The following is a 17,252-nucleotide window of genomic DNA, read 5'->3' on the forward strand; positions in this document are numbered from 1 at the left end:
TCTAATAGATTTTGTTTTTAAGTTCTTTTTCCTACTCTTGGATGACTTTGTCTAAAACCAGACTAAACAAGGTATGAGACAGACTGTCACCATGCTGATAACTGATTTTGGTCAGAAATGGTTATGACACCTAATTATGAATTATACTTTGGAGGCTGCATTGGTGAGTATGTGTGTGATAAGATTTAGGGTTTTTGGGTGAAGTCCTAGGTCTTCGAGGATTTATTTATTTATCTAGCATGTCTTGTATAAGTAAAGATCAATGTTGAATTACATTAAATTATTTCTAAGCACTTAATAGTCAATTATAACCATCATGTCCTTATATATATTTGATAGAATTTGGAATTGTTATCAGAAATTCCTCAGAATCCCCTTTATATGCTGTGGTACTGCTTTCTGTCCTGTTGTGTTGGATAGTATGCCTCTGTTTGCCACATTTGCATGCTGGTGAGGGCAGCAGTTCTCATTTAAAAAGTTATTCTGTAAATCTTTTGTATCCTCTCCTCAGTTGGTTAAGAGTTGACCATATCTTACAGCATTGATCAAACTGTCTCAGTATAACAAGGCAATAAGTGACATGTTACTGAGGTGTTTTGGAGCCATTTCTTCTGCCAGGAATTAATGATGTTAACTCCAGTGAGATTCTCTGCAAGTGCAAGACAACTATATTTTGAATGAAGTCTGTTGATTCTGAAACCAGGGATGGCAGATTGGATGGTAGTTCAGGATTTGGTAGATTCTTGTTTTATGCTCTGATTAGGGCTCCCTTACTTTGCAGGTTTGGAGATGATATGGCTCAGGACAGGGAGCCATATGGTGGGAGCAAACCTAATTATTTCCAAGATGATATGGATCATATTATTAAGTAGTAAATTAATATTGTTTACATGAAATCAATAATAAAACCCATGGAGGCCCGGGAAAAGAATAGGCCACCGGTATGTTCTGCCAGTCGTACAAGGTAACAAAAAGAACAAACCACTAATAGGGCTAACCCCCCTTTTAGTGTGATTAGTTGGTTCAGGACAGAACTAATGATGCCTCGGGCAAGTGCTGTCATGGTCAGGGATGACGCTTTAACCCTATGCCCGTCCCCAATGGTAACGACACTGCTAGCCACACGGAAAATAATTTAAATCCAAATAGAGGTGTTTTGGAGGATATCCTTCCTGCAGCGACTCTAGAAGGAAAACAAAGACAGAGGATGAGATGATCAGATGAAGTTAACCGACACCTCATGTTCTGTTATTACAAAGCAACGAACTTAGGAACCAACACAACTGGATGCAGATTGCAAGTATACACAACATTTATTACCAGATACCCAGAAAATTTTTAACAGAATGACTAGCAGATCAGGTCCATGTAATAATAAAAAATAACAGGATACCCCACTCAGAATTAGAAAACATCAAACAATAAGTACAAAAAATACTGGAACAAAATAATATGCAATCAGAAGAAGAAGAAAATACAGTAATGGACTCAAACATCCCATAGCAAACAAACAAAGAACAACACGCATCAACTAAACAATCAGAGGAAAACAAAATCTTAAGACAGCCACCAGAACAAGCACAAATAGAACACGAAGTGACACACTCGTTAGATATAGAAGAAAAATTTCAGCTGACATATATAGAATACAAAGACACAAATACAGACATTAGACCATTCTTGCATAGACCACCAAATAACCCACAAGTCGAAACAACAATAACAATTATCAACGCAATCATACTCAACAAAATAAACAAAAATACAACTATGGAAGAGTTACAACTACTGGTTTATATAGGAGCACTCACTACACTAAATGTACACACTAGGCAGAGATCAGAACCAACCAACACACAGAAGAAACCCACAAACCCGCATGGCAACACAGGCTACAGATCAGAATAGGAAAACTGAGAAAAGACTTCGGACAGCTAACACAATTTATAAGAAATGAAATATCAGACAAAAAAACGAAAAAGGTTAGGTAAAATCTCACAACAAGAGGCGATAGAGCAATTAGATGAAAAGAAGCAGAAATTACAAGCATTGGCCAAACGACTTAGAAGATACAAAAAAAGTGAAAATAGAAGGAAACAAAACCAAACATTCATCACAAACCAAAAGAAATTTTACCAGACAATAGATAACACACACATTAAAATAGACAATCCACCAAACATAACAGACATGGAACACTTCTGGAGCAACATATGGTCAAACCCGGTAAACATAACAGACATGCACAGTGGATACAAGCAGAAACAGACACATACAAGATGATACCACAAATGCCGAAAGTGATAATTTTGCAACATGAAGTCACCCAAGCAATTAATTCTACACACAATTGGAAAGCCCCTGGAGAAGATAAATAGCAAATATCTGGCTAAAGATGTTCACCTCAACACATTCACATCTAACTAAATTATTTAACAGTTACATTGCAGACCCATACACAGTCCCTGTTACACTTACACAAGGAATAACTTATCTGAAACCTAAAGATCAAGCAGACACAGCAAACCAAGCAAAATATCGCCCCATAATATGCCCACCAACAATATACAAAATATTAACTTCAGTCATTATACAGAAATTAATGACACATACAACACAGAACAAAATTATAAATGAAGAACAAAAAGGCTGCTGCAAAGAAGCATGGGGATGTAAAGAGCAACTGGTAATAGATGCAGAGGTGACATATCAAGCTAAAACTAAACAAAGGTCCCTACACTACGCATACATTGATTACCAAAAAGCTTTTGATAGTGTACCCCACTCATTGTTACTACAAATATTGGAAATATACAAAGTAGATCCTAAATTGATACAGTTCCTAAACATAGTAATGAAAAATTGGAAAACCACACTTAATATCCAAACAAATTCAAATAATATCACATAACAGCCAATACAGATTAAGCTTGGAATATACCAAGGAGACTCATTAAGTCCTTTCTGGTTCTGCCTTGCTCTGAACCCACTATCCAACATGCTAAATAATACAAATTATTAATATAATATTACTGGAACATACCAACACAAAATCACACATTTGTTATACATGGATGATCTAAAACTACTGGCAGCAACAAATCAACAACTCAACCAATTACTAAAGCTAACAAAAGTATTCAGCAATGATATAAATATGGCTTTTGGAACAGACAAATGTAAGAAAAATAGCATAGTCAAGGGAAAACACACTAAACAAGAAGATTACATACTGGATAATCACAGAGACTGCATAGAAGCGATGGAAAAAACAGATGCCTATAAATATCTAGGATACAGACAAAAAATAGGAATAGATAATACAAACATTAAAGAAGAACTAAACGAAAAATATAGACAAAGACTAACAAAAATACTGAAAACAGAACTGACAGCAAGAAACAAGACAAAAGCTATAAATACTTATGCTATACCAATATTGACCCACTCATTTGGAGAAGTGAAGTGGAGTAACACAGACCTAGAAGCACTCAATACACTTACATGATCACAATGCCACAAATATAGAATACATCACATACATTCAGCAACAGAAAGATTCACATTAAGCAGAAACGAAGGAGGAAGGGGATTTATCAACATAAAAAACCTACATTATGGACAGGTAGACAATTTAAGAAAATTCTTTATAGAACGAGCAGAAACTAGCAAAATACACAAAGCAATCACTCATATAATTACATTGGCTCCACCACTGCAATTTCATAACCATAACCACTACTACAACCCTTTGGATCACATAACATCAACAGATACGAAGAAAGTAAATTGGAAAAAGAAAACACTACATGGCAAGCACTCGTCTTATCTAACACAGCCACACATCGATCAAGACGCATCCAACACATGGCTAAGAAAAGGCAATATATATAGTGAGACAGAAGGATTAATTATTGCAATACAGGATCAAACAATAAACACCAGATATTACAGCAAGCATACTATTAAAGATCCCAATACCACAACAGATAAATGCAGACTTTGCAAACAACAAATAGAAACAGTAGATCACATCACAAGTGGATGTACAATACTAGCAAATACAGAATACCCCAGAAGACATGACAATGTAGCAAAAATAATACATCAACAGCTTGCCTTACAACATAAACTTATTTATAAAACAACACGTTCCCACATACAAGTATGCACCACAAAATGTACTGGAGAATGATGAATACAAATTATACTGGAACAGAACCATTATAACAGATAAAACAACACCACATAACAAACCTGACATCATACTCACCAATAAAAAGAAGAAATTAACACAACTGATTGAAATATCCATACCCAATACAAAAAATATACAGAAGATAACAGGAGAAAAAATTGAAAAATACGTCCAACTGGCTGAAGAAGTCAAGGACATGTGGCATCAGGAAAAAGTTGACATTATACCAATTATACTATTAATTACAGGAGTCAAGTCATACCACACAATATCCACCAGTACATCAATGCAATACAGCTACATCCAAATGTTTGTATACAACTACAGAAACCTGTAATTATTGATACATGTTCAATTACCCGAAAGTTCCTAAATGCAATGTAACATATACTGTACAGTTAAAAGGAAGTCACGCTTGATCAAGGTCTGCGTCACTTTCCATTTTTAACCAAACATAACGTCTGAGAAAGGAAAGATAATAATAATAATAATAATTATTATTATTATTAAATTTTGTGCATGTTATGTTCGTACATTTTGTGTAGTAATTTAAGTAAAGTGTCAACGTAACTTACAGAATGGTTTTGTTAATCCAGCTTTACAAAGTAGTCACTTTATGTGTATTTCTTTCAATTAGATAAAATGGAAGACTTGGCCATGATAATTTTTTGTTTTGTTTTGAACTGTATGTTGTTAATGGAAATTGATCCAGGGTTGGTGAATGAGTAGTGTGCTGCTTCATTTTCAACAGTTAAGAAATTGACAGTTAAAATCAAAAATATTTGTAATTCTCTTGAAAATATTCCAAACAAAATGTGTCCCAGAACTGAAACAGGTAGAAACATTTTGAAAATGTGCAATATGGTACTGGATGTCAAAATTAAATGTTTTTGAAATAACTGTTGCTGTAGGGATAGCAGATGAGGAAGAATGGTAATTTCACATGAAGAATGAACCATGAGAAAGCTTTGTGCAAGATGTTTCTCAAATTTCTTGAATACTGATCACAGGCAAAAGCAAAAAGTAATTTCTCAGCAATGGTGGGACCTTTGGAAAAGTAACTTTACTGATTTTCTCAGTTAATCTGTTACTAGGATGATAGTTCAACATCTCATGCTGCAAATAAATGAGCTTTCGAATAAGAGGATGAACATGCACCAAAAATGATGAAATTAACTTGATTTGGCAAAAACTTTACAGTCATTGTCTTCTGATATGCAAAAGAGATCCTTGTTAAACTGTACAGCAATAAGTGGTGAAATATATACAAGTCTTGTGTATGTGGATGATAAAATATGTGATAAGTATTTTAGAAGGCAAAAGAAACATAGTTTGTTTGTGAAATGGATGTGCCTACCCTAAAAGGTGTTTTGGCAATGAAAAAATGAAGTAAAATTTTTTTACCAGATTCTACTTGTACAGATACATAAAGAAATTATGGCTGTAAAACATTTTGAGCCCAATGAAGAGGTCTTGGCAGTCATTTGTATTTCAGACATTCCATAATCACGCTTCAGAGCTGGATTCTACAAATTAAGAAATGTGTTGCACAAAGTCCATTGACTTGAGAGGGCACTACATGAAAAATAAATATGTTTATCACCTGAAAGATGCAGTCTTTCATTTCTGTGCTGAGAATCCTCCCTCTTGTCCCCCTCCCCCCTCCCCCATATCTCCTGCCCCTATTCTCCCACCCACCCATCTGTCCTGAAGCATAAGTATGCTATAGGTTTTTCTGTCCAGATAAGAGTATATAACTCTTATAGTTTATTGGCACAACTAAGAACCAGTGTAACAGAAATTGTTAATAGTACTGTACAGTTTCTGAGTCAACTATCATAGCTCAGGGGTAAATCTTGTTGAACAAGTTATATAGTTGGACCAGATATATAGCTACATAGCATGTTTACTGACAAGAGTCTGCTTTTGCAGGTCGTAACTTCAGTTTGTCCAGCAAATGGGAGACCTATAGCTGAAGTTCAGCAAGGAAACATAAAGGACTACAATGAGTGTGTACTCGAAGCTGAGAACGCCTGGCAAATATGGGCTGATTTACCAGCACCCAAACGTGGAGAAATTGTACGGCAGATGGGAGATGCTCTAAGAGAAAAGCTGATACCGCTAGGAAAATTAGTATCACTTGAAATGGGTAAATACAATTGCAGATTGTGTCTCAGTACAAATTATACTCTTCAAATTTGGCTTTGTAATACTTTTGTGACTTGAATCTATGCATGATAAAAATTGAACATAAATGAGTACACAAATGCCTTTTTCTGAAACTTATTGAAATACGAAAACTAGAAAAAGTTTTGACAAGAAAGGTGAGTATTGGAAATACTGAAAAATAAAGAAGATAGTGTACTATTATCTGACAAAAGATGCTTCACATTATACACTCATTAGCTGGGTTTCAGAGATTGCACTAAAGAAAAAAGTGAAACAAGTGTAGAAACTCATTAACAGAGAGAAGCATCTCTCAAAACTACTTAGGTTGTATTGCAAACAATACTCTTTCACTAAATATATTCTGCTGTTCTCTGATTGTAAAAGGCTACAAATAAACATTTCATATAAGTATAAGTAAAGCTCCCGCTTTGATATCATGTGTTATTTCTCCAGTTATACTATTGCTGCCTACCTACCACTGTTTGATAAACATGTAGCTAGGTGCAAATTGACTGTCAAATGCTAAAAGGTATCTGTATAATATTGAAATGAAGGCTTATTCAAAGTGAGCATCATTACTTGTCATGCTACAAACAAGAATTTTCGACCTACAGATCCAGATAAATATGTACCTTGTAAAACACTTTGTGAGAGATAGGACTTCCCATGGTACACAGTCTTAGTAAAGAAACTTCTAAACAAACAATACCTATTGCACAATGGATGAAGCCTTTAATGATTACCATAACAGGCTCTTATGGAAAGATGGTTCAAAGAACCCAAAGAAACTCTTATCATCTACATAGATACTCTGCAAACCACTGTGAAATGAATGACAGAGGGTATGTAGCATGGTACCACAAGTTAGGGCTTCTTCTCATCGTAAAAGGCACTCCTCAAGTTAAGAGGTCTGTGGGCATTGAGACTGGACAACGGGTGGTGGCTGAGCTCCTGCTGAGTGAGTGTTTCAGTACTATGCCTAAATACGGCACACAAACAGTAGCTTCCGAAATACATTCCATTAATGTGTTTGTGTTATCTTCCACGAAAATTATATTCTGCTGCAGAATATTATCTTCCCTGAAGCTGGAAGCCCAGGACTCCCTTAGCACAAATGGCATGCAGCCAGGAAGGTGGTACATGTACAGTCTGGGAAACGGCATTCAGGTGCACACCCAGCAAGTAGAAGATGGCAGCTTGCAGTCGGTCAGCTAGACCCCTCACCAGAGGAATGCCCCCTAGGTCTGCATCTTCCATCAGTCTTTAATGTGACCTAAAAGGAGTGACAGCCCATAGCAACAAAGTCTGCCCATATCAGGCACGCTGCAGTTTTATAGTTGAAGTCTTTCGACAGGCAGCATGCAGCACATCATGGTTTGCCAACAGCACTAACCTGTAACTAGCGAAACTGTCATTCCATTAGGATCAGTGATTCAGACAGAATGAACAAGTATACTGAGAGTATTCAGTCCTAAACAGGAGTATTTAAAGCCAGATATCACATCACTGTAGCAAGTTATGTGGCCATTTGATCTCATTTAAGTGGAGATGTCAGCAATCCTGTTCACACCGTGGTGTCTCAAGTACAAACAGTTTTTCCTGCCTCTCAGTTTATCATCAGTACTAGTATGCCTTGGAGTGGAGGAGCTTGAATGTTGCATGTTATTTCTTCATATTGCGGAGTTTGCAGAATGCTGTTCTGGGTACCATCATACTGAATTGCTTGCGCTCCTTGCTATATTTCTGCTTGCTGTATAGTAATGAGGTATGAGTATTGCCCTGCTTTGCAGTACTGGCACTCTCCACATTCTGTAGATTATGGTTATGACATAAAATCTGAGTTGCACTTCGTTCTTTTACCATCTGTGTCAAATAATAGCTCTGAAAATTTATTAGTGCACTTGGAACGCCGTTATAATCACATACTGAATGCATTCTTGGAACCTTGTAAGTAGGCTTTCTGTCTTCAAGCATATCTTACAATTCAGGTCACTCAACATTTCTGGGCTGTTCTCCCATGAGTCAAACAAACCTGTAATGATTTGTGTCATCCTTATTTGTGTACATTCGGTGTCCCCATTAGCCCTATTTGGTATGAGTCCTGCACATTTGAGAAATGATGTAAGATATGATGCATAATTGATTTCTAAGTAGTCTGCTTTATAGACTAACTACATATTTGCAGTATCCTTCCAATGAATCAAAGTCTGCCACCTATCTTAACCAAAAATTGGGTGTATGTGATGATTCCATTTCATGTATTTACAAATTGTTACTCTCATATGGAAAGGATAAATTGCTAGTCACCAAGAAGAGGAAGTGTTGAGTCACATATGGGCACAATGGAGAAGAATGCTACAAATATTTCAGCTTTCAGACAAAGTCGTCCTTCAGAAATAGAAAGTACACACACAAACAATGGCAAGTCCAGGATGAAATAACAAAAATATTATCAGAGGTACGCACCTTATAGAGAAGATGTTGAGTCTCAGATAGGCACAATGAAACAACTGCTATACATTTAAGCTTTTGGCCAAAAATCCTTCTTCTTCTGCAATAGAAAACACACACACATTCACACAAGACACATGACTACTGTCTATTGCTGTCATGGCTGGACAGTCAAGCTACAGAGGGCAGGACAGTGGTCAATCTGTGTGAGTTGTGCTTGCATGAGTGTGTGTATCTTTTCCACTTCAGAAGAATACCTTGTGGCCAAGAGCTTAAACATTTAGCAGTCTTTTCATCATGCCTGTCTGCAGCCCAACATCTCTTCTATATGGTGGAAAAACACACACACAAACATTCACACAGCAACTCACTCACACATGGCCATGGTCTCCAGGCATCTGACTGCATCTGTTGTGAGTAGCAATCTAGCTGGGATTAGTTGTGGGAATAAGGAAGAGGCATGGGGTGCATGGGGTGGGAGGGAGGAGGGATAGCATGTTATGGGTGGGTGAAGGTGCTAGATCTGCCTGTGAGAGTGCGCAGAGACTTGTGGGGATATGGTAGGACTGCTAGGTGTAAAACGGGTTGGGTAGGATGGGATGGAATGATTGGGGGGTGGGGGTGAAGGGGCAGACAGAAAAGTAGAGGAGAGAAATAGGAAAGAGGAAAACACAATGCAGGTGTACTGGTGGGATAGAAGGCATGTGTAGTACTGGTGTGGGAGCAAGGAAGGGAATACGTATGTGGAGTATAGGAACTTGCAAAGGTTGAGTCAGGGGCATCATGGGAATGAAGAATATCTTGTAGGGAGAGCTCCCACCTGCACAATTTAGAAAACTGATGTTGATGGGGAGGAATACATAGGGCACAGGCTGCGAAGCAGTCATTAAAGTAAGGCACATTGTGTGGTGAGGGATGAGAAGACAGATAGACACAGGGGAGAGGTTATGGGGAGGTCCTAAGGATTTAAGGAGATCCTGCTGTATTTCTGGAATGGAGTTATTATGGTAGGGCTTGTAGGTGGATGTATCTGATAACTGGTGAAGTCCATCTGCATGATAATTCCTGCAGTTCATAACTAGATTGGTGGAGACTTCTTCAGCAGGTAGGTTTATAAGGTTGGGATTAGTTTTTAGGTGGTGGATTGCTGTTCTTTCTGTGGATTTGAGGTCTGTTTTCATGTTGAGGGATTTGGGTAAAGATGGTGTGGTGAAGTGTAAGGTTAGGAAATTATGGAAAATTAGCAGAAGGTGTTTTGGGAGCTATATGGCTGAGTCATGTTTGGATGGAGAAATAAGCTGTCAGACACACTTCACTATTGGTTTTAGATTGAGTCTGACTGGTAGGGTTAGTGCTGAGAAATAGTGAAAAATTGTTTCCACTGTGAGAACTGGGAGAAGGAGAGAAGTTCATTTATAAGTTCAACATGAATGAATTTGGAAGTGAGACAAAAGATATGATTGATACTTCTGTGGGATTGAGACTTTTGTAGCACAGGTTCATGCCTGTGTTGTGGATCTCTTTAGGTTTTGTGTTCTGTAGGCAGCAGGAAGGAGTTTCTGAGAGGTGAGGTAAATGCAGAAGGTCTGCAAGGGAAGTTTTAGCAGCTTTAAGGAGACTCACATTGTCCAATTTTGGGTCCACTCCTATTTCTTATATATGTGAATGACCTACCAGTGAACGTTCAACAAACAGAATTGATACTCTTTGCAGACAAAACTAGAGTTATAATTAATCCCATAAGAGAGAAAGCAACAGAAGAGACAGTAAATGAAGTTTTACAAACAATTGTTAAGTGGTTCTCTAAAAATGGTCTACCTCTAAAGTTTGAGAAAACAGATTATATTCAATACTGTATAACAGAGTTATACAAGCAATTGATATAGCACATGAACAGGAGTAAGTAAATAGGGTTGAATGCTCCAAATTTGTGGGTGTACATCTTGATGAAAACTTGAACTGGAAGAAGCATATTACTGAGCTTTTCAAACAATAAGTTCAGCTGCTTTTCCAGTTGATATAATTGCTAGTCTTGGAAACAAATGAATTAACCTCCTGACATATTATGCATATTTATGCTCTGTAATTTCTCATGGAATAATTTTATGGGGTAACTCAACTGTTAGAACCCCAGCGGCCTTGCCACAGTGGTAACATTGGTTCCCATCAGACCATCGAAGTTAAGCACTGTTGGGCTTCGCTAGTGCTTGGACGGGTGACCACTTGGGTGTGATGAACGCTGTTGGCAAGCAGGGTGCACTCAGCCCTTGTGAGGCCAATTGAGGAACTACTTGATTGAGAAGTAGTGGCGCTGGTCATGAAAACTGAGAACAGCTGGAAGAGTGGTGTGCCTGATCACATGCCCCTCCATATTCGCTTCCAGTGGTGCACATCAGCTGAAGATGACATGGTGATCAGTCAGTACCATTGGGTCTTCTGAGGCCTGTTTTGATGGAGTTTTTACTGTTAAAAAGAAAGGACAAATTACACAAAAGTGAGCAGTAATAATACTGTAGGGTGGTCACTGACAGTCCTCTTCCAGGTACCTCTTCAAGGAGGTGGGCCATTCATATGGACTACCACAATACACATAGTCATCAGTGAAATTCATGATAAATTATACTTCACAGTTTGAGAAGAATAGTGATTTCCATAGCTACAACACTGACCTTTATTACCAATTATTAAATCTGTCTGTGGCTCAGAAAGGATTTCAATATCCAGCAACAAACATTTTTTGTCATTTGCCCAATACTATAAAGTGTCTGACAGGTAGCAATGCTAGTTTTAAATCTAACCTAAATTATTTAACTCCTGCTATCCCAAGGATGGATTTTTATCTAAAACCTAGTAGCGGAACAAAGAAGAATAAAAAGAAAAAACCCCCAAGTTTTTAAGTTTAGTGTCATGAGCAGGACTAAAAAAAATAATGGCTTCATCGGTATTAATGCTAATCATCTATACATATCCAGTAAAACTGACTTGCTCCACATAATTTTCATAAAAGAGTGGTTCAAATTATCTATGAGACATGAAACTAATTACTAGTTCTTGCAGTGATGATGGATAGTGGTAGTCCAAGGTGGATGTAGGAGGTGAATGGATTGGACAGTTTTTGATGTGGCATTGAGCATGCTGTTCTAGTTCCTGGAGGGCAAGAGATGGGAGATGGAATGCAGGAACTTGGGGTTGCTATTCAGGAGAATTTTATGGATGGAGAGGAGATACTACAAAGAGGTTTGGGCATAATTCATATTATTTTGCAGGACTATGCCAGTGAGGGCTATGTACTAGTGGTATTTCAACAGATAGACATCATTGTGGAAGGAGGCAGAGCCAGAGATGGCTAATTTGATGTTCACGCTGACTTTGTTGAAAAACTGAATTATTACTAGCATTCTTTTCACTGTGTCTGTCTGCAACTTAATGCCTCCTTTTTGTGCAGAGTAGCAATCTCTCCTACAGCCCAGTGCTGATTCCTGTTGTTACTACTCTCTGTTGCATTATAATACTCAGTGTCCATCCTTTTCCTTCTCCACTTTCCTACATTTTATTGTTGCCTCCCACAATGGACACTCTCTGACTTCTAAACCATCCTGTATTAATGATCTCATCTTTTACAACACATGGCTCCATGCATGCACAGATTGCACGTGCATTGTATCGTATCCTATATTCTTCCAACTGATATAATTATAAAATTTTTGAAAACATTATCTGCAATCTTATATAATATAATTAAATACATATAATTAAACAACAGTCTTGATCACAAATTTCTTTTAATTGGAGTGACCAGTTTCAATCCTTAAGGATCATCTTCAGACTCCAGAATGGCAGGTGGACTTCCATGGAGCAAGCTGCGCTGACCCATGACACTGAAGTGATCCTTAAGGATTGAAACTGGTTACTCCAATTAAAAGAAATTTATGATCAAGACTATTGTTTAATTATATATATTTGATATAATTATTCCTGGAGCTTCAGATTGATACTCTATGTCCCTTCACCCTCATGTATTTTTGGGTGTTTCCCTGTATCTTCCTGTGCCACATATACTGCACTGCACTCCATACCTAACAAGCCCTCCTCTCCTTTTGCCTTATTCAAGCACACACCTTACGACCTCACCCAATCGAATTACACCAGATACCCGCTTTCTTGACACATATACACCCACTGACCTTTTATCATCTTTTTCTACATTTTTTCTCTTGAACTCTTCTCATTTCCATATCAATTTTATTAAGTTTTTGTTTTCCACCAAAGGCCCCACTTACTCAGGCTTAATCTTTTTTCACTATATTTCTTCCACTTCACTCTTTTGTGATAATTCCATGTCTTTTTATGGAATTTTGCATATTTTTTCGCGTTATTTATCCACCAATAAGGATCCTTGCTCCCTTCATCTGTGGCAACACAAAATCTTTTCTTATATATAGTAAGAACCCAGTCCCACATACTGTTCCTGCACTGTTGTCTATCTTATAGGATCCCTTGAAGTAATCTGACCGTTTAATTGCCCATCTCTGACTACAGCCCGTCCTTCCACAACAATCTCTATCTGTTCAAATTCTGTCAGCCCATAGTTCTCACCAACATGGTCCTGCAAAACACAATGTATCAGTCCAAAACCTCATTGCACTTCCTCCTCTCATGCCATAAAATGCTTTGTAACCACAAATTACTGTTGGGGGTGGTGTGGCCTCTGGCACCACCCTGTTGTGGCCTCTGGAGGGGGGGGGGGGGGGAGGGGGGGGGATGGCTGAGAGGTAGCCTGGTGGGGCCCAGTGATAGACTGGTAGCTGAGAAAATCACTTCGTTACTACTGCTTATTGTATTTGTGCCTATTGTATATCTTTGCCCTTTACATGACTTTCTCCATGCTTCTAATCATCTAAATTCAGTTTCTATGAAAGTACTCTCCATCTCACACCCAGGTGATCTAGTCTACTGGAACCTGGATTACCCACAGATTGGGTGGCTGAAAGGCTCACGATCTCAAATAAATGAAAGCTATGTAAAACAAAAACAAAGTTTCTGTTGTGCTAGGAATTGCAACACTCAAGGTCATGGTTACCCATCATCTACCATCCCAATACTGCTCAATGTGCTGCATTAGCTGCATCACAGTGATGTGACCCTCCTGTGCAGCTATCATCTGATTCAGTGAATGAACTAGACTTGGTTCTCAGGTATCATTTAGGTAGGTGAGGTTTCATTTAGGAAACATCTCCAAGGGTTCATCTGGCCAAAATAGCTGTGGTTACATTATATTTACATCAGTAACTCCCACCATTACAGCTGGTAAATGAAAGGTTAGTCCCATAAATTACACAATACCATTAAATAATGACACAATGCCTCTTAACTCCATAAATTTCACTCCCATGAGCTTCCCTTGTTCATAACATGTCATCACTAAGATTACATCATTGTACACCGAGTTATACCCTATGTAGGCCCATTTGCTGGAAGTTCGACTTTGGTTGCATCACCTCCTTTTGGCATGGCTGACCCCTTGCCTTTATCCCTGAGTAACTGAAAGACACGTGAGTTTCCTCCTGCCTGTATCTCACAAGTAGGACATATGTGGCCACCCTGTTTGGCATTCTTGTAGTTCTCCCTTGGGCATTACCGCATTCTGATCCCCATCTTCTGCTATCAGTAATATGGTGCCCCTCTCTTATCTGCAAAAACTTCCCTGCTGTTCCTAACCTTAGGGAATGGGTGTGTAGCATATAACGCCTAAACAATGCCACTGGTACTTTCACTGACATATACAACTGTGCACTATCTGTTCTCACTTCTACAGTTACTCCATGATAGTAGAAGAGCAGAGTTTAATGTTAGGCTCTGTTATTTATTTATTTATTTAACCTGATCAGATTAGGGCCATCAGGCCCTCTCTTACATCGGACCAGTGTTCCACACATGCAAAATTTCACACATCAGAGTAACATCATGACAATAGTTTAAATGAGAAAATTAGATTACTCTAGTGACAATATGAATAAAGAGTAGTGACTAAGACCTAATAAAGTAAATGCGGCAGTACTTTTACAACAGGTGATATACATACAGATTATGATAAAAGCAATAATAATAACAGGAAAAAATCAAATAATAATGATAAACATGACTAAGACCTAATAAAGTAAATGCTGGCAGTATGTTTACAACAGGTGCTATACATACAGATTATGATAAAAGCAATAATAATAACAGTAAAAAAAAAAATCAAATATGAAAGAAAACCTTGAGAAAAATTGACAGTAGTAATGAAGATTTGTGCAGGTGTACATTAATATCTTGGTGTGTAAAGTAGATGTTTACTAGTATAGCGAGTTTTGGGGAAGGGAGATTTAAGGAGGGGGAAAGAGGGAAGTAATGAGGTGAAGTTCATTCATGTACAGAGGAAGGCATTACCGTTGCTTTAGTAGATACATCATTAATTGTTTTTTGAAGCCGGACATGTTTTTAAGTTCTCTACCATAACGAGGGAGGTTATTCCAGGGTTGGTTCCCGCTACTGTAGAGGACTTGGAGAAGGTGACTGAGCGATGCAGTGGAATGGAGAGGATTTTATTATAATGGGAACGTGTGTTTCTGTCATGTTGTTCCGACATGAGCGTTAGGGACGAGGAGAGATATGAGGGACAGTGTACATTTATAAGGCAGTAGATGAGACAGAGTGTATGGAAATCTCTGCGTTTGTCTGCACGCAGCCAGGACAATTTTGAATATGCTGGTGAAATGTGATAAAAAAGTCGAACGTCACAGATATATCGGACGCAGGCATTCATGACCAGTTCTAGACATCACAAATTTTCCTGAGAGAGGCCTTGTGGGATAATATCGCTGTAGTCAATGATTGGGAGTATAAGCGTTTGTACTAATTTCTTTTTCAGATCGAAGGGAAGAGTTTTTCGTATTTTTGTAGGACATGAAGGGATGCTGATGCTTTTTTGCACACTGCAGTTACGTGCTCTGTTCAATTTAGATTTTCATCTATTATTACTCCCAAACTATTTGCTGAGGGAGAGAAGTTAATATTTGTTCCATTTAAGATAAGAGGTGGTACGGATTCCTGATGTTTTGGGCTAATGAGCTTAGAGTGACCAACAAGTACCGCTTGGGTTTTAGATGGGTTTAGTTTTAGACCTATGTTCTGTGCCCATTTTGACAGTGCATCAAGGTCAGTATTGAAATTTTCAATAGCTTTCTTGAGATTGCTTGGTTTCACACTTAGATACAACTGAAGGTCATCAGCATACATATGATATTTGCAATAGGTCAGAACCGATGACACATCATTGGCATACGGAGAGAAGAGTATAGGACCTAATACTGAGCCTTGGGGAACACCTGACACTACCTGCCGCCATTTTGAATTTATATTCCCAGACAGGACACACTGCTGATGAGACATCATGTATGAGCGAAACCATTGCACTGCACTTGGTGAGAAATTTAGACCGCTAAGTTTGGCTAGCAAGATGTTGAAGTTGACAGTATAAAATGCTTTGCTGAAATCTAAGAAGCAAATGATAGTCGCTTTTTGTTTGTCCATGGCAAGTTTCAGGTCATCTGCCACCTTTATCAGCGCGGATGTTGTGCTTCGATGTTTACAGAAACCTGATTGGTATTCGTCTAGTAGGTTGTTAGTAGTTAGGTAGTTGGTGAGCTGGTCATGAACTATGTATTCTAAAGCCTTTGATAGTGCAGGAAGAAGGCAGATGGGATGGTAGTCAGAGGGTGCTGTGGTGATGTCCTTTTTAGGCAGTGGCTTAATTTGTCCCAGTTTCCAGGCCTCAGGGAAAACACTTGTGATTAATGAATCATTGAAAATGTTTGTTATAGAGGGCAGTAGTTGGTTAATAATAAGTTTTACCATCTGGATAGTGATGCCATCATGACCAGTAGATGCTGATCTAATCTGCATTATGGCTTTCTTGACAGTACAGCAAGTGACGTGCTGTAGATAGAATTTTTCTTTGCTACAGTCATTCATCCCCATGAAGTAATCAATGATTCTCTGTTTTTTTTTTCTTTTTTTTGCGGTTCAATTTTGGTTGCAGGTAATGTGAATAAACGGTTTAGTTCTTCAGCTGGGACCACGGGATTTTTTGCAACTTTTATTTTGCCTAAACCGAGACTACGGAGATTTTTCCACAGGATAGTTGGTCTACATCTATTGTCAGCTAATGTACGGGCATGTCTGAGCTTAGCGTTTCTCACCGCTTGACTGACTTTGTTTCGTTTCTGCTTGTATACAGTATGATTTTCAGGTGTAGGGTGTATCTTGTATGCTCGATGTGCAGCGTCTCTGAGATTCATTAGCTGTTTTAGTTCATCAGTCAGCCAGGGTGCAGGTTGCCTTTTTATTTTTCTGGTCTTTATTGGAGCATATTTGTCATATAGTTGTGTAATTT

The 17,252-nt window shown here is 38.2% G+C and overlaps 1 protein-coding gene across 1 annotated transcript in view; it reads left to right on the forward strand.

The window, feature by feature from the left end:
* Window positions 1–17,252, forward strand: part of LOC124612834 (alpha-aminoadipic semialdehyde dehydrogenase-like) — a 134,997-nt gene that overhangs the window by 21,885 nt on the left and 95,860 nt on the right. The window contains exon 2 of the mRNA XM_047141261.1: window positions 6,131–6,347. Coding sequence (XP_046997217.1) covers window positions 6,131–6,347 — 217 coding nt within the window. The remainder of the gene's footprint in view (window positions 1–6,130; window positions 6,348–17,252) is intronic.

This window comes from Schistocerca americana, chromosome 4 (assembly GCF_021461395.2).
Source record: "Schistocerca americana isolate TAMUIC-IGC-003095 chromosome 4, iqSchAmer2.1, whole genome shotgun sequence".
Taxonomy (NCBI): Eukaryota; Metazoa; Arthropoda; class Insecta; order Orthoptera; family Acrididae; genus Schistocerca; species Schistocerca americana.